Source organism: Zonotrichia albicollis, chromosome 21 (genome assembly GCF_047830755.1).
Source record: "Zonotrichia albicollis isolate bZonAlb1 chromosome 21, bZonAlb1.hap1, whole genome shotgun sequence".
In the NCBI taxonomy this organism is placed as follows: domain Eukaryota; kingdom Metazoa; phylum Chordata; class Aves; order Passeriformes; family Passerellidae; genus Zonotrichia; species Zonotrichia albicollis.
This window is the reverse complement of record NC_133839.1, coordinates 8,961,646-8,979,865: the sequence shown is the minus strand read 5'-3', so window position 1 is coordinate 8,979,865 and position 18,220 is coordinate 8,961,646. Positions and strand designations below refer to the sequence as shown.

The following is an 18,220-nucleotide window of genomic DNA, read 5'->3' as shown; positions in this document are numbered from 1 at the left end:
CTACAAGCTGCCTTTTGCAGTGCAGTTAAAACGCTCCTGTTTGCTTCCTGCCTCTTTTGTGTACCTTGGAATTACAGGAATTCCTTTGAGCTTAAACGAGTTTTTCTGTGATTTGTAAAACACAGCTGGTCTCAAACAGCTCCTTAAGCTGCTGCTGCAGGAGCCTTGGAGTAAATTATCTGTGTAGTGTCGAATTTTTGGATTTTGGATATTTTTGGTTTTGGATATTTTTGTGGAAGTTTTTGGTAGGGGTTTTGTTATAGTAACAAATTTTTTTGGAGAGCTTTGTTAGTATGGCTGGGGGAAGAGAATTTTGAATTTTTGGTAGGATTATTACTTAAGGATTACGTTTTTTTTGGGAGTTTTGTTAAGAGGGGTAGAGGAGGTGTTGTGGTTTTTGGATTGTGCTATAGTGGTAACTATTGTACTGTGACTTGTAACTATTGTCAGGTGTAATTTATGCCCTTTCCACTGACTGAACCTTCACAGCATTAAATTGCTCTGTTGTTAATATAGCAATGCTTAGTGCCAGCAAAAACATGCTTTAAGCAGATAATAATAATAAACAAAAATATTATAGTAATAAACTACACGATTGTAAAAGTTTCTTTTTAAGTGAACAGAGAGTGAGGTTTTAGGAGGGATTTGGCTCCTTGAGGCTCCCTGGGGCAGAGCTGATGCTTTGCAGGTAGGATGGGATGGGGGCAGTGAAGCAGAGCTGCTGGATTAATCCAACCTGAGGGATCAATGGAAAAGCTTCAGAATTTGGAGCACAGCAGCCAGTGAAGGGTTAAACTGCAGGTGAGTCCCTTGAGGTGGGAAATTTCCATCCAGTGGGATGGAGACTCCAAAATCAAACCCCTGGGTGTGACAAGGAGGGACAAACCTTGCTCTGTCCATCTGCAGGTGGCTTGGGCATCTCCCAAAGCTCTGGGGCTCCAAAGGATTTCAACTTTCCTGCAAAAACCTGGAGGCTTCTCCAGAAAAGTTGAATTTCTGGCCGTTCCAGAAAATGGAGTACTGCAAAATGCAAAAAAAAAAAAAAAAAAAAAAAAAAAAAAAGCTTTTAAACACTTTCCTTTGTGTTGTTTTTACACACAGCTGCATTTTTTCCTTTAGCACCTGGGATAATGATGAAGGAAATCAGGCAAGGAGAGTTTTGAGCTCTTTCTCTCTCTCCAGCAGGTAAATTCCTCTTTGTGCAAGTGGATTGGTTTCATCTGGATGCTTCCAATTTCTCCTGCACATGCAAAAAAACCTTCCTAAACCTCTTTTTTCTTTTTTTTTTTTTGGTGCTCCACATGTTTTGCTCTGACCTCCCACCTCCCTGTTGGGGCCAAGAGGAAATGGGAACCCAGAGGAATGTGAAAATCTGTAATATTTTCTGCTTCCATCCCAGGCCTTGATCGAAAGGGATTAAATTTAATACAGATTAAAGCCAGTTTCTTGGAAGCAGGTTTGGATATCCGTGTTTTGCATCTGACTAGCTGTTTTCTCCATCTGTTTCAACAAATCCAATCAATACTGGGGGAAAGGGGGGGGAGGATGTTTTTGCAGGAGAGCCTCGTGCAGGGAACCCTTGGAAGTCCCCATGTCTGGAATTCACTTGGAATATCTCAGGGTGGAGCTGATGAAAGGGCTGGGATGGGCTGGGCTGGCAGCTTTTTAATTTAGAGTCTGGTCATGCAGTGATAAAAGCACAGAATTTGGACATTAAAGCCCATCTTGTGCCACCTTCACTAGTGCAGGGTGCCCCAATCATCCTTCAGCAATTTCAGGGATGAGGCAGCCACAGCTTTTCTGGTGACCTGTGCCAGTTGAGTGCAGAATTCCAGGTATGGGGACAGCCCAGGTGACAGCTGTGAGCAGAGCCTTGCCCTTGTCTCACCTTCCACCCCCAGGAATTAATGTGAGCTGCTCCTTTTTCTGCTCTGCCTGAGCAGTTTTTCACTTTGGGTGCCTCTGACAGGGGCTTTTCCCTGGAAAGGTTTGACAGAGTTGCTCTTTTAGGGTCACAAGATGAGAATTTTGATTAAGTGCATGAATTTGGGGACCCTGATTTGTGGGCTGGGGTCAGAGAAGGACCTGGAGCCCTTTAGCACAAGTTGTGGAGCAGCTGGCCCACAATCTGGAGAGTAAACTGGATTAAATATCACTGAATTCAAATTTTTAGCAGGACCAGCTGATTTCTGACAAAGTTTAGCCTGTCCTGGTGTTCCCTATAGCATAAGACAAATATTGGGGCCATTTTTGGGCTTGTCTGTCCATCCTCTCCTTTTGCATCAGTGCTGTGGGGTCAGGAGTTGTCTGCAAGACCCTTTCCCCTGAATATTCCTGGTTGTTACATCCATGGAAAGCACAGATATGATATTTATAATATCATGCTTAGCATGGGGTGGGCTCTGAGCCTTTTTTAGGCTCTCCACAGCCTGAAGAGACCCATCCAGAGCATCCTGGCCAAGGTTTGGACCCCCTGTCCTGCTGCTGCTCCCACACCTGGGCACGAGGTGTCCTTGGGGCAGCTCAGGGTTTGCAGAGCACCTATATGAAGCTAATTAGTGGTTTTAAGGATTTTTTTTTTTTTAGAATTTTTTTAGGATTTTTTTAGGATTTTTTCAGGATTTTTTTCAGGATTTTTAAGGATTTTTTCCCCTCTTCCTGCCCCTCTTTCCCGGGCCAAGTGCCCAGCACAGCTTGGTGGCTTTCAGCAGGGGCTGTCAGCGCCCACGTCCTGCCCACGTGTGTGTTCCACACCTTCCCACGCTGCAGCCCCCTCCTCTGCTGCTCAGAGCTGGGCATCCTGCCAGCTTCGTTAGGGAACAGCTCATTAGGGGCAGGGGAACGAGCTGGACAGGGCAGAGGGGCTGTGTTGGGGTGGGGAGTGAGAGGTTCTGCCTGGTGCTCACCTGAGCCAAGCTCCAAGCCAAGCCAGTTTGTTTGTGGTTTTCCCCCCTGTAATTCGCAGGAAAAAGCCCAGTTCCCCTGCCTCATTACCCTCCTTTCCCAAAGGACAAGTGATAAAAGCACAGAATTTGGACATTAAAGCCCATCTTGTGCCACCTTCACTAGTGCAGGTTGCCCCAATCATCCTTCAGCAATTTCAGGGATGGGGCAGCCCCAGTTTTTCTGGGTGTCCTGTGCCAGTTGAGTGCAGAATTCCAGGTATGGGGACAGCCCAGGTGACAGCTGTGAGCAGAGCCTTGCCCCTGCCTCACCTCCTACCACCAAGAATTAAGCTCTTTTTGTAACCATCACAAAGCCATGCTAACCCTCTCCAGTCACACCCTGGATTATTTTTTTTCCTTAATAATTCTGTACTATCTTTAATCAGGAGGGAGCACATCCAGCACCCATGGGTGCTGCTGAGCTCACTGCTCCCACTATTCCAGGGCCATCAGATCAATCTCTGTGCCCTGCTCAGCTCGAGGCTCTTTCCCAGCTCATCTGTGTTGATTTTGGTGTTGGCTCACTTGAGAAGCTGCTGGGTTTCCCCCCCTGAGGCTTTTAAAGTCCCATCAAAGGCAGCTCCTCGCTGCTATCACATAGAGATAATAAAAGTCCTGAACGAGGCAGTGGCTCAGTGGAGGAGAGAGCCCATTAAGGAGCAGAATAACTCTTTATTGCTGCTGTATTAGAGGAACTCAGCAGCACAAAGCAGGCACTGGAGTTTCAGGGCATTCATTCCTGGGTTTGGAGCTGAGCAGGGCTGTGGCTGGGCTGGTTTGTGGCTGTTTCTCTGTGCTGGGCTGCTTTGTCTTCTCCTCTTGTTGCTTTTGGATCTTCTCTGTGTCCTGGGAAGGTGAGGGACCTGCCCTGGCCAGGTGGGGACAGAGGACATGGACACCTCTGACACACAGACATCGGGGTTTAGGGACACCAAAAATGTGTGGCAGTGTTCCCTTCCTTCCTCAGCTGGTCTCTGATGGGAAAAGACAAATTGGTGTCTTAAATATGGAGGATGTGGGGTGTGCACCTGGATAACTTATGGTGGTGTGACAGAGTGCAGAGATTTTCTAGCAGTAGCCATAAATCCACCTGAATTGTTCTTTGCTCCTCCTGGTAAGGGAACGGTGCTGGTTTTGCAGTGACTGCTCACTCTTGAAAGGCTTCATGATTTTAGACATGATGCCAGCCCCAGAGAGCCCAAAATGAAACTGTTAAAATCCTACATGAGTCCTGTCCCCCCTGGAAATCAGCAGTGATTTAATATTTGCATCCCCAGCACGTAATGTGGCCAAATCATGGGTTTAATGCAAAATAGTGATGGTTTAATAACGTTGTTTTTTAAAAGCCCATTCAAGCACTTTACAGCTAATGGGGCTGGGGAAGAGGAGGAGCTGCCAGAGCTCTGGGACCAGCAATAAAGCAAATGGAAGTGGCAGGGAAGGATCCCTGGTGTTTGTTGGAGGAGGGAAGAGGCTTTGCCATGCCCAGACTTCCCCATCTGTTGCAGTAAATACAGGGACAGAAGCCTGGATGTGCCATCACAGGAAAACCCCACTGGCTTTGATTTGAAATCCTTATCAAATGTGTATCAGCACAAATCAGCTCAGCTGGCACCTCTCCAGAAGCTGGATGCCAGCAAACACCACACCTGGCATGAGAGGGAGTGGGAGGAGAAGCTGTGGCACATCTGGGCAGGTGAAGTGGAGCCCCTGGGGAAATCACCCAGGCAGGCACTGGAAAGGCTCAAACCAATTGTCCAAACCAATTATTGTTGAGCAGCCTCATCCTCAGCAGGCAGCTGGGTGGATGTGGGCTGGTTTGGGAGGGTGGCTGTAGGAAAATCCATCTGAAAATCCATCTGAAAATCCTTTCATGGGGCTGTGCCCACCCTTGGCAGCCCAGGAAAGCATCACACCATGGCCGATTGCTCCTGCCCAGCCAGGGCCGATGCTCTGCTCAGCTGCCATCAGGGGATGGGATTGAAGGAATTCTCCAGTGAATTCCCAGGATGCTGAAGCAGCAGCAGCAGCAGTCCTGGCTGCTCTGTGTCCAGGGAAAAGGGCTGGCTTGGGTTTTGGCTTGAATCAGATGTTCTTGAAGGGTTCTCCCAACCCTGATGATTCTGTGAAAGCCCCTTCAGCAGCACACCCCTGCTTGTGTTGATGCCTTAGGAGGAAATGATGCCTGAGGGTTTGGCTTTTCTATTTTTCAGGTTCTGTGCTGCTTTGGTGTGTAATTCTGAGGTTCATATCAGGGGATGGTGAGCTCAGTGCACAGAGCAGGGAGACAAAACAATTCCTGCTCCAGCTGGGGACCAAGGACAAATGATCCAAATCTCAGCCCAGAGCACAAACAGCGTGGGCTGGAGAGAGAAAAACAAGCAGGGTGGGACTGCATAACCTAAAGCTGGAATGGGACAATGAACTGCGAGGTGCAAATGGAGCAGAACTGATCCCAGTGACAGACCCTGTGAGCCATCGTGCATTTTGGGACCATTTTGGTTCATCTTGGGTTCATTTTGGGACCATTTTGGTTCATCATGGGTGCAGCCCTTGCTGAGCTCTTGTGCTGCCCAAGGTGGGTCCATTGAGGAAATCCTTTTAATAAATCCCTAATTTATTCTTTAACTCTGCCCAGCCTCTGTTCTATCTCAGCTTTCACAAGACATCAGCCCTCGCAGGTTATGCCCCAGACAATGACTGATCCAGAGCAGGCAGGTTGTGGTTTGTGCTCTCTGCCTTCCTCCCATGCCAAGCTGCTTTGCTTTTTCAGACCTGACACAGTTTATTTGAGAGATTTTTCTGGTTGCTCAGAGGTACCATCAGTTTATTTCTGATTTTGGGGTCAAGTTTCTGCCTGAGGCTGGGGATGTTTGGCCTGAGGATTTGGTTCTGCCCTTTCTGAGTTCAGGGGCAAAGCAGAAAATGACTCCCTGGAATTGCAAACTGTGCAAACCCCTCTCCATGGCAGGGCATGGGCAGAGGTGGCACAGAGAAATCTCTGCCCAGAGTTATCAATTTTGGGCAGAGCTCCTGGTTTGTTTAGAAGGAAATCTGTTCTGGAAATGCTCAGTGCTGGCTGTGAGCCCTCAGCTCATTCCTGCTCCCTGCAGTGCCCAGAGCTGGAAAGTTCCTCCTATGCAAAGTGTTCTCCAGCCCAGCTGGGGCAGTTTGTTTTTTCAAATTAAAAAAAAAAAAAGTTTATTTTAGAGTTTTCTAGATGCTCAAAGATACCATCAGCCATAAACAATGCCAGAGGAAGTAGAAGAGCAGTGAACATAATAATTTATTTTCTATTTGGCTTTGGTTTATTTTAAAATCTGTAATTCCTAAAAGAAAGTGTTGGAAGTAAAGAAGAAAAGTGGTGGATTTTTTATTGAAGTAGTGTGGCTATTGTGGGTTTTTAAAAATTCTTTTCAAAAATCTTTTATCATTTTGTTGTTTTCCAAAATGACCATTGAGTGTGAGGAACCCACTTTGAGTCTTGATTTTTATTTTATTTTATTTTATTTTATTTTATTTTATTTTATTTTATTTTATTTTATATATTTTTATTTTATTTATTTATTTTAATTCTTATTTTTATTTTATATATTATTAATTTTTTATTTTGTTTTATTTTATTTATTTTAATGTTTATTTCCTATTTTCTTAATTTATTTATCTTTTTAGTTTTAGTTTTATTTTATAATTTTATTTAAATTTTTTATTTTATATTTACAATTTTATTTATATTTTCTATTTATAATTTTATTTTTATTTAATACTTATAATTTTATTTTTATTTTCTTTCTTTTTCCCATGCAGTGCAGAGCTCAGGGGCTTTTTTAAACCTGAACTCACCTGCAGGGCTCGTGCCTGACTTTGTGGTGCTGTTGTTTTGCAGCAATGATTTCTCTGGTCAGTAAATGATCAGCTGGGCGCTTGGATTGAACCATAAATACAAAAACTCACTGGAATTTCAGGAATGTGAAGGGCATCCCTCACTTGCCATGGCAAAACCACCAGAAATGTCCCCATGAAGCCTTTGCAGGTCACTGGTAGAGAAAAGTGTCTGTGCACCACCTGCATGTGGCACCTTTATATTCCTATTTCTATTCCTGCCACCTTATTGTCACTGGGATGTTATATATAGCTTTTATGGTAATTTTGTGTGCTGAATGCAGTTTCCAGGGAGGAAATTGCATTGAGAAATAGGTGAAAAAGTAATAATAATAGCAATAATCTGCATAAGCCCCTGGTGTTAAAACCCACGGCCCCAAATCTCCTGAAGAAAAATGCACAGATAAGAGAACAGTTTTCCAAACAACATCTTCAAATCACTTGGAGAGTGACTTTTGGGGGAAATGGCTTTAAATTGGCAGAGATTTGGGTTAGGTGGATATTGGGAAGGAATTCCTGGTTGTGAGGGTGGTGAAGCCCTGGCAAAATTGCCCAAAGTGTTCAGAGGCAAAGCAAAATTCAGGTTGGAATATCTGTTTGAGTTGTTTTGGTGTGTCCTGGCATTCCAGGAGCAGGGAAAAGCCTCAGCTGGGATCAGGGGCCCTCCTGCTGCCCTGTGGGTGTGGGACAGATCCTGACCTAACCTGAGCCAGAATCAGGCCTGGGTTTGCCTGCAAATAAGAAGTTTTTTACAGGGCAAAATGAGACACAGTTTAGCAAACACTTAAGGGCTGAGTTAGTTTTAATAATGTTGTTTAATCCTGTAGAAATTGAGAGGATTACTGATCCTAAACACTTCCCTGGCTGGGAGCCGGGGTTTGTGAGGAGCTGGGCTGGCACTGGGCTTGTCTTGCTTTCAGTAGATGTTGGGAAAAATATTCCTGATATTGGGACAGAAAAATATTCCTGATATTGGGACAGCCCTTCTGGAGGTGCTTCAAGGAGGCTTTTTTGTGCCTGGTCCCTCACACTGGGTGGTTTGGCTTTGTCAGCTGAGCGTGGATTTGGGATCCGTGGATTTGGGATCCTCACTGGGCTGTGCTGGTTCCTCATTTTCTCAGCTGAGTGTGCATTTGGGATCCCTGGATTTGGTATCTGTGGGTTTGGGATCTGTGGATTTGGGATCCTCACTCAGCTGTGCTGGCTCCTGATTTTCTCACCTGAGTGTGGATTTGGGATCCTCACTGGGCTGTGCTGGCTCCTCACTTCCTCACCTGAACGTGTGTTTGGGATCTGTGGATTTGGGATGCCAACTCAGCTGTGCTGGCTCGTCCCTACCTCACCTGAATATGGATTTGGGATCCGTGGATTTGGGATCCTCGCTGAGCTGTGCTGGCTCTTGACTTTCTCAGCTGAATGTGGATTTGGGATCAGTGGATTTGGGATCAGTGGGTTTGGGATCCATGGATTTGGGATCCTCACTGGGCTGTGCTGGCTCCTCACTCCCTCACCTGAATGTGGATTTGGGATCTGTGCATTTGGGATCCATGGATTTGGGATCCTCACTGGGCTGTGCTGGCTCCTCACTTCCTCACCTGAATGTGTATTTGGGATCTGTGGATTTGGGATCTCAACTCAGCTGTGCTGGCTCATCCCTACCTCACCTGAATATGGATTTGGGATCCGTGGATTTGGGATCCCAACTGAGATGTGCTGGCTCCTCCCTTCCTCACCTGAGTGTTGTTTTGGGATAGTGGATTTGGGATCAGTGGATTTGGGATCCTCACTGGATTGTGCTGGCTCCTCACTTCCTCACCTGAATGTGGGTTTGGGATCCATGGATTTGGGATCTGTGCATTTGGGATCGGTGGATTTGGGATCCATGGATTTTGGATCACTGGATTTGGAATCTGTACATTTGGGGTCCTCACTGGGCTGTGCTGGCTCCTCACTTCCTCACCTGAGTGTGGGTTTGGGAATCTGTTGATTTGGGATCTTGGGGTTTGGGATCACTGGATTTGGGATCACTGGATTTGGGATCCATGGGTTTGGGATCCATGGATTTGGGATCCCCACTGGGCTGTGCTGGCCCCTCCCTGGAAGCAGAGCCAGGTTTGATGTGCCAGACTGAGCACAGAGCAGAGGGAGCCGTGCTGGGGAGGAGAACTGGGAACTTTTCTCTTCCATTTCCCTGGAAGTCAAACCCCGCAGTGGCGCTGTCTGATTCACAAACTGGATTTTTACTTCAAAAGGCTAAAAATAGAGCATGGAGAGACTCATTCAGTCACTCTAGGATTTCCCTGGTGTTATTTTCAGCCCCCTGGAGCAGGGCTGGGAGTGCCAGGGGAGTTTCCATCGCTGTGCCCTGTCTGGGCTGGGTGTTCCAGGCACCACTCGAGGTGTTCTGAGCCCTGGAGCCTCTCAGGGATGTTCTGTTCCCTGTTTTCCATGTGGAAATCCCCCACTTTTTTCGGGTGATTTCCCGGTTTTTTGGTTGCTGCCTTGGCTTTGGCTCCACACCAGCAGCTGACAGCCAGGCTGGCATTCATGGCACATGGAAAATGAGAGGGATGAAAGTTGCAAAAAAGCGTGGAGGGAAAGGATGGTGTGAGATGAGGCTCTCATTGATGTCCTGGGATAAAAATGTGGCTCAGAGTTCATCCCAGGAGAAAATCCAGGGTTGTGGTCCCTGGTGGGTGGTGTGGAGGTGGCTCAGCAAAGCAGAGGAGCATCCCAAAGTAAAATTCCTGAATAAAGGGTTGGATGCAGGGCAGCCCCAGGCAGCAGCAGCCCCCAGGGGCTGGGTTTGTACACCTGGAGCCTTTTATCCATGTCCCACTCCAGGAGATTGGAAACCAGCCCAAAAATAACAGCTTTGTTTTTATCACCTCTGCTTTGAAATGGTGAATGTGAACAAGGGTAAAACACACTTTAAATCCATCTCAAACCCATCCTTTGTTCCTCTTCATTGAAAATTCCCCTTAGCAATTAAAACTTCCATCAAAAATGGGAGTTTTTCTGAAAATCCTGGTGGTTTTATTGCTTCTGATTGCAGTGCTGATGAGAATATTTTGGTGTTGAATCACTCCTGGCTGTTTTCTGCCAGAAAAGGGCGATGGTCTTCACCCACCTCTGACAAACTGATGATGCATCTTTATTGAATTGCAAGAAGCCAGAGCTGTTCAGCCTTGGCAAGTTTTGCCTCAATAAGATCATTTTGTGTGAGGAGAGCCACGGAAGGAGTTGTAATCCTTTTGTAATAAAGCACAAACTATAAGAGGGTTTTCTGAACGCTTCTTAGTGTTGCATAAAACCTGTCAGGGCAGGTCTGGGCTCATTAAATGAGTGTGGGGATGGAATTTCCTCAGATGAAGCTGTTCAGTAATATCCTGAGGATTCAATGTCTTTTGTGCTCAGTGGTGGAAGCTAAAGCAGGGCGCTGATGGTGACACTGTGACACTTAGGGGGGACTGGAACATTTCCATCCCAGCTCCAAGCACCAGGCTGGGGGTCCTTGGGCTCCCACCAAACCTTCCTGTGTCCTCAGTAAGCACTCCAGCCTCTTTTTCTCTCATTTCCAGGTGATCTCTGCAGTATCCAGGCTCTCCTTCCACAGCATTGCTCAAACCAAAGGAATTAGGTAAGATCCTTTCCATATGACACCTTAAAAAATAGCATCTCTCCATATTCCTTGTGTTTAATCACATCACACTCTTCAGAAGCTGCACATAATGGGGTTAAACAGACACCTCTGGAATGCAGGTAGGAATAGTTGCAGATGAAATAAGTGAAAATATGAGGAATTGTGTACACTGTTTGTGCTGGGGAATGCAGCAGGGAGAGTTTTGCTGTCTGCAGTATCCAGGCTCTCCTTCCACAGCATTGCTCAAACCAAAGAAATTAGGTAAGATCCTTTCCATATGACACCTTAAAAAATAACACCTCTCAATATTCCTTGTATTTAATCACATCACACTCTTCAGAAGCTGCACATAGTGGGGTTAAACAGACACCAAGGTACCTTTGGGATGCAGATGAAATAAGTGAAAACATGAGGAATTTTTCATGCTGGGGAGGGCAGCAGGGAGAGTTTTGCTATCTCTGTCTGGAGGTTTTGCTCAACTCCAGGAGGGATCCCAAGAAAGCCAGCAGTGCTCAGGAGCTGTGGCATCATCCCAGTGTCCCCAATGTCCCCGTGCAGGAGAGCCCAGGGACCTTTCTGCCCCAAACAACTGGGAAATGTCCCCTGGCTGTGTCACAGCACATCTTGGTGTGGGATTGCAGGCTGTGCTGCCTGCTCCTCCTCTGAGGGAGCAGTGCAGAAGGAATTAACAGCAGCAGACAGCCCCTATTAAGCAGAGCTGTTATCCTGCTCTTTGTTCAGCTCCCTGCAAAATTGCTTTGCAATTGCTTTTCCTTGTTAGAGTGCATTTGTATTATTAATCTGGGAACATCTCATTAGGGCCACGGCTATAACAGGGATGAGTTTGCAGCCTAAATTACCTCTGCTCGTTTTTCTGGGGAGGGAATGTGTCTGTTTTCTGTTTTCACCCCTCCAGTTACAGGACACATTGGATTTTCTCCACATGTGTCCTGCTGCTGTTCTGGTGGGGATCTGTGGTGCATCCCAAGGATGAAGGGAAGGATGGGATCCCTGTCCCACTCCCAGCCCTGCCACCCACCCCTGCCACCATTCCCACTGTTGGAACATATTTTCCCTGCCTTGTCTGTGCTGAGATTGCTGGAGGGGAACAGCTTTTCACGTGTAAAACCAGCTCAGAGCCTTCCCATCTGTTAAACACAGATCCCAGCAGGGCTGGGGGAGAGGCAGGGCCCGGGGTCTGGGGGAGGAAGATGTGCTGTGAGTTAAGGGGGCTGTTTGTTGTGGTGATAGCCCTGAGTCCTGCAGTGGTTTTTGTTTTAAGGGAAAGGAACATCCAAGGGGTTTGGAGGCTGGGGGATTCATGTGCACAAACTGCAGTGCCTTGGCAAGGGCTGGGTGCAGCCCCACATTGCCCTTCACAGAGAAAAGCGAGGCACAATCCTTCCCAATAATATTTCTGGAATTCACATTCTCTGAACCTCAGAGGAAGAAAACACAATACTTATCATTTGCTGTGGCTGTGTTTGTGCCAAAGTAGAATGCAGCATGGAGATTGTTTACCCATAGTGATGGTGTTTTGTTTCCTTGGCCAAGAGTGTGTGTGTGTGTCAGGACTGTTGGGGGACAGTCACAAGATTCTGTGCAGTTGTGTGCAGGGTTAAGTGCTTGGCAGGTTCAGTTTTAGATAGAAATATTATTATTATTATTATTATTAGTAGTAGTAGTAGTAATAATAATAATTTTTATTATTATATTATAATATGGTAATATAGTATAATATTATAATAGCTAGACCAATCTAGTATAATAAAGTAATTAATTAGTCTTCTGATAGTGATGGTGTTTTGTTTCCTTGGCCTATCAGGGCCAAGAGTGTGTCAGGACTGTGGGTGACAGTCACGAGATTCTGGGTAGTTGTGTGCAGGTTGAGTGCATGGCAGGTTCAGTTTTAAATAGAATAATACCATATAATATACTAGTACTACTACTAAAAAATATTCTAAAGTAATAATAATAATAAATAATTATAATATAATAATATAATAGTATTATAATATTATACTACATCACACTATAATATTATAATATAGTGTAATATAGTATAATATTATAATAGATAAAATAATATAGTATAATAAAGTAATTAATTAGCCTTCTGACATCCATGGAGTCCTCCTCATCATTCCCTCCCCTCGGCAGGGCCATCATTTCTGTAGCTGGGTTTAAATCTTGGGGTGTCACTGGGAGGGCTCCAGGTGTGACCCCTGGCAAAGCCCTTCCCAAGGCAGGGAGGGGGGTCCTGGATCCAGCTCAGAGGATGGAGCTCCATCCCCTGGGAAGCTTTGCTGAGCCCCTGTTGGTTGTGTGAGGGCTGGGCAGAGCTGGGATGCGGAGACAAGGGATGTTTGCTGTTCTTGTGGGGATGTGGCTTTTTCTCGTTCATTTTACAACTGGCATTTACAGTTCCCACTAAAATCCTTTATCTTGGAAGCCTTTGGCACCGTAATTACACAAGAATAGCACAGAGCTTATGAGACTTTGCTTCTAACCCTGTTTTCCTGTGCGTTAACCCTGTTTCTCCTCCAGCTCTGCCGGAACAGACAATGCTGTCACTCCTTTAGCTGGAAAATAGACTGGAAATGAATTCTGTAATTCCAGGAAAATGCCCTCCTGGGAGTGTTCCTCCCATCTCACTGTCCCCTGCAGCCACAGAGCCCTGGCTTTGTCCATTGCTGCATCTTCTTTCCTTTAAATTAGGTGATTTCTTGCTGCACCATCACAAACCCCTCAATGGCAGAAACTAATCTCCAATGAATGAATCTGAATTAATCTAATCTTGTGGGAACCAGCAGCAGCTCTGGCTCCCTGAAGGGACTGCTCACATCAGCTCATTGGGTCCATCCTCTTCCCTCTCCCAGTGAAGATGCTTCCCTTGGAAGTGGGAAAAATCTTGTTGGCTTAGGCACAGTGCTTAAAACCACGGTAAATACAGTGAAATTTGGATGCTGGGTGGATTGCATGGTGTTCAGTTCCACAGCATGAACGTGGCTCTGCTCCAATCCCTGTTTTAGGGGCCTGAGAATCAGGATCACACAAATTAACAGTGAAATAAATCCCAAAGCCTGCTCCTTGTCCTTGAACAAGTTTCATGGCGTGGAGAAAAATAAAAATCAATCTTGTGTGCTGTTCAGTGTAAAAAAAGAAATCCACTCTTTCTGTCTTAATAATTTCTGGCTGCAGGAGCCTTGGCAGAGGAGCTCAGTTTCCCAGAGTCCTGCAGATAGCTATCAGGGCAGCTCTGTGGAGATGACAGTGCTTATTCCAAGAAACAAGCAGCAAAACCAGGGCAAAATCCCCATCCTGAATGCAGTGTTTTATTTGCAGTGTGCCTAATGTGCAGCAGCTGCAGCTCCAGCCCTGCTGTGACCATCCTGTGCCTGCCCTGTCGCCATCCCAGGGCTGCTTGCACAAATCCTGCAGGAAGCAGAACCCTGCAGGCTCTGTGCTGATGGGCTGGGAACTTTCTGCTGGGATTTTGATCCCTCTTTTGTCCCAAATAGTTCTACACAGTCACAAAGAGCAGATCCCATTCTTCTCGTTTTTCGCTCTTCAGCCCACATTGTTTCTGCTCTTTGGGCCTGAGATTTGGATAATTTGGGAATTTTCTGCTGGGGTTTTGATCCCCCTGTTGTCTCAAATAGTTGTACACAGTCACAAAGAGCAGATCCCATCCTTCTTGCTTGTCTCCCTTCAGCCCACATTGTTTCTGCTCTTTGGGCCTGAGATTTAGATAATTTGGGAATTTTCTGCTGGGATTTTGATCCTTCTGCTGTCCCAAAGGGTTGTACACAGGGATAATAAAGAGCAGATCCCATCCTTCTTGGTTTTGTCTCTTCAGCCCACATTGTTTGTGTTCTTGGGCCTGAGATTTGGATAATTTGGGAATTTTCTGCTGAGATTTTGATCCCCCTGTTGTCCCAAAGGGTTTTACACAGGGACAAAGAGCAGATCCCATCCTTCTTGTTTTTCTCTCTTCATCCCACTTTGTTTGTGCTCTTGGGCCTGAATTTTGGATTATTTTTCCTTGGTCCCCAGCTAGAGAGGGAATTGTTTTGTCTCCCTACTCTGTGAAGGGAATCCCTGCTCTCCTCACCATCCCCTCATGTGAAGCTCAGAATTACACACCAAAGCAGCACAGAATCTGAAAAATCATTGCCCAGAAGAGGAGATTTATTTGTTATTGGTTCTCATCCTTCTCTCCATCTCTTCGGAGGACTGTCAACACTTCCAGGGAGAAGTTCCACTGTGCTCCATCCCTGAACAAGGAGCCTTTATTATCGAGCTAGGATTTTCCACTGCAGCCCTAATTCTATTACCCCATTCCCATGCTGGCTGGCACCTCCCAGCCAGCCTGCAGGATCCTGCAGCAGCTTGCTCTTTGCCCAGGGATGTCGTGCAAAACTTCTCCTGGCCTTTGGAGCCAGAATTTTCATTCCCTTCCCGAGTTTTCATTGCGTTTTCTTTCCAAGTTTTCTTGAGCAAACTCAGCTCTCTGGAGGGCAACAAGACTTCTTATTGCAGGTCCCAATAAACCAGGATTATAATTATATTTTTAAAGCTTTTTTTTTTCCTGTTTTCCCTTAAGATTTTCCTGCCACAGCCATGCTGTTCCTGCTGCCTGTGGCACATCCTGGCGTCCTCTGGGCTCCATCATCCTCCTCGTGCTCTGGGGGCTGAAAGGGAGCTCTGAGCAGAGCAGGGGGCACGTGTTTATTCATCTCCCTGAGATCTGTGTTTTTCCTGGAAGCAGAGTTCTGCAAGCCAAGCAGGAGGTTCAGGAATATTGGCTCGTGCTGCCTGCATGCATTTTTCATGTGTGCACAGCAGAGCCCAGCTGAGGACAGGAAGGGGTTTGAATGTTCGGAGGCCTTTGTGGAGGCCCTAAATCTGAGTAAATCCTTTCTCTATGAACTGAACCTCTCAGTGACTCTCCTCAGAAGGCACCACAGTTAATAAAAGGCAGTTAAAAACCAAAATGGTCCCAAAATGCATGACCACTTGTGGGGGTCTCACTTTGATCAGTTCTGCTCCATTTGCATCTTGCAGTTCATTGTCCAATTCCAGATTCACCCCATGCAGTCCCATCCTGCTTGTTTTTCTTTCTTCATTCCACTATTGTTTGTGCTCTTGGGCTGAGATTTGGATCATTTGTCCTTGGTGCCCAGCTGGAGCAGGAATTGTTTTGTCTCCCTGCTCTGTGAGGAGAGCTCACCATCCCCTGCTATAAAGCTCAGAATTACACACAAAAGCAGCGCAGAATCTGAAAAATATAAAAGCTAAAACCTGAAGCATCAATCCCACCATCAAACCCCACATGTTGCAGAAGATGTGGTGGCACAAGCTGGAGCTGATCAGGATGTTCCCCTCGCTGTCCTGAAGGAGAGAAGGGAGATGGGGAAGATATTTTATGGCCTTTGCAGTGATTCTCCAGCATCCTCAGGCTTCCTGCAGATCAGATTTGGTCTCTGCTCCCCCTTCCCCTGGGGATGGGAGGCAGATCCAGCTGGGTGTGAAAATGGCAAGCAATTAAAGGCACTGACAATTAAGTCCTCAAGTGACTCCTGATGGGGAGGTTGTCAGGGCTCCTCTTCTCCTGAAGGTTGGTTTTACAAGGCCTGTTTTATTCCCTGCCAAGGGCTCTCTGGAATTGCACTCGGCCCATTATTCTTTTACTGCCGTTGTGTTTTCCTTGTACACACTTTAAGTGTTGCTATAAAATGGATGGAGAAGGCTGTGGGAGGATCTGTGTCTGGAAATGGGTGCAGTTGCTGGTTTTGCAGAGCTCTCCTGGAACTGGGACCAGTTTTGGTACAGACTCAGGGAGGCTCAGCACAAGCCCCACAAGCAGGAGACCAGGTGGGGATTGTTTCTTCTCACCCTACCAAACCTTTAGGATTCACCATAAAACTCCTCCATTTGTTGATAAGCAGAATCCTTGGCTGAAAAGCAGCTCCTTTCCCACTTTAGAAAAAAAAACCAAAAAACAAACATTAACAGATTTTTTTTTTTTGGCAAGTTTATATCCTCACAGAGAGCCTGAAAAAAAAAAATATCCCTGACATGTTTTGCTGCATGCCTGTTTTGTAGGCTGGGGGGATGCTGAGGTCACCCCACCGGCATCTGCTCACAAAGCAAAGGCAGCTTCTCTGTCCCTCCCCAGCAGCAGCTTTGCTTAATGAGCACGGCTCTGATGAGCTCAGCTCTGATGAGCTGGGCTCAGCTGGGGCTTGCTGGGCTTTGGGGTCACCTCCTGTGTCACTGGTGCTTCCCTCAGGCTCCTCCTGTGTCACTGCCCGCCCTGTGGGACCTTTCCAGCACCTCCCCAATATGCAGCTCTTGGCCCCAGGGATGCTCCAAGGATGGAGAAGGCTCCAGGCTCTGAAAAATAGGGACCTGGGAGGTTCCAGCGTTGGGGGATGAGGATAAATGTGCCTGGAGATGGGCACTTGGATGCTCTGGACAGCCCAGGTGTCTCTGCAGCTCTCTGGGGCAGGGATTCCTGGTGTCCCTCAGGATGGGCTGTCTGGAGCTGGTTTGTGCTGCAAGAGGGTTTATCTTGTGCTGGAATCAAACAGAAAGGTTCATTTTGGTAGTTATTTCTTTTTATTGGCACACGTTTCACAGGATGGTACAGCAGGAAAACTCAGAGTGCTGAAAGATCTCCTTGTGCTGCTTTGCTGCAGGTTAAAAATGGGGATTTCAGGATTTCAGGTGTTTTCCAGTGTGAGGCAGTGGATGTTGTTGGTGAGATGCATCCCAGGTCTTTACTGGGCCAGTCATTCCCTGCTGGTTGGTTGTGCTGTTATCCCACAGAGTTTGGATCTTTTTTATTCCTTTCTTTTCAAGAAAGACATTTCTGGATTCCCTTTTTGATTTTATCCATCTGTTCTCTTCAGTGTGGAGAAAATAATTTCTCATGCTGGAGTGAGGCATTGGTACATGAGGGCTTTTTAAAAACACGATAATGTGTCGAAACATAAAACTCTGTGAGCTGTTATCTTCTTGTCTTCTCATCTCCAGAAATGCTCAGTTCAGATTGGAGCTGAGGATAAAGCAGGGCCTGCAGCTCACCCTTGGGTGCTGACACTGCTCAGAGTGCTCTCCTGCAAAATCATCATCATCATCATCATCTTTGTTAGCTGGTGATGTAACTCACTCTTTCCCTGCTGAATTTCCATCAGAATTCATCCTGCAAGAATTTCTGCAAGTTCCAGACCACAAATGAAAGCAAACTGTAATTTTTCAGAGGATGTGTCTAAAATTTGGCTCCCCGTGAGGTGTTTCTTTCCAGAGATGAGTAATGTAACAGAAAAGTGTGATTTTAATTAAATTCAGCAGCTTTTGGTATGCTCTGATGGGTCTTGTTCTGCACAGGGAGAATTGCTTTTATTCTGATTTATAAAAATGGATTTTGGGGGCATTTATAGGGTGGTTTTACCTCACAGGACCAGGATCATTGCCTGGTGCTGCTCCTTTTCACAGGTGGGAAGGAAATTTTGGAGGGGCAGCTCCAGGTCAGCTCTTTGCTGGTGCCTGGTCAGCTCCCCAGTCGCCTCTTGGTAAATTAATGCTGCTTTTTATATAAACTATTCTGCCTAATTCCATTAAGCCAGCAAGGGGAGCATTTTTTGTGGTGTGTAAAAGTCTTGGAACGATATCTGATTTTCTTTGGGCAGCTCCAGGAGTGCTCAGGGTTCCAGAACTGAGGGCACAGGAATGGGGTGACCCC

At 46.3% G+C, this 18,220-nt stretch overlaps 1 protein-coding gene across 7 annotated transcripts in view; it reads left to right on the top strand.

The window, feature by feature from the left end:
- VAV2 (vav guanine nucleotide exchange factor 2) overlaps positions 1-18,220 on the top strand; it is a 127,144-nt gene that overhangs the window by 67,406 nt on the left and 41,518 nt on the right. For all 7 annotated transcript variants that reach the window (XM_074556545.1, XM_074556543.1, XM_074556541.1 and 4 more), the window contains exon 3: positions 10,409-10,467. In XM_074556545.1, coding sequence (XP_074412646.1) covers positions 10,409-10,467 — 59 coding nt within the window. The remainder of the gene's footprint in view (positions 1-10,408; positions 10,468-18,220) is intronic.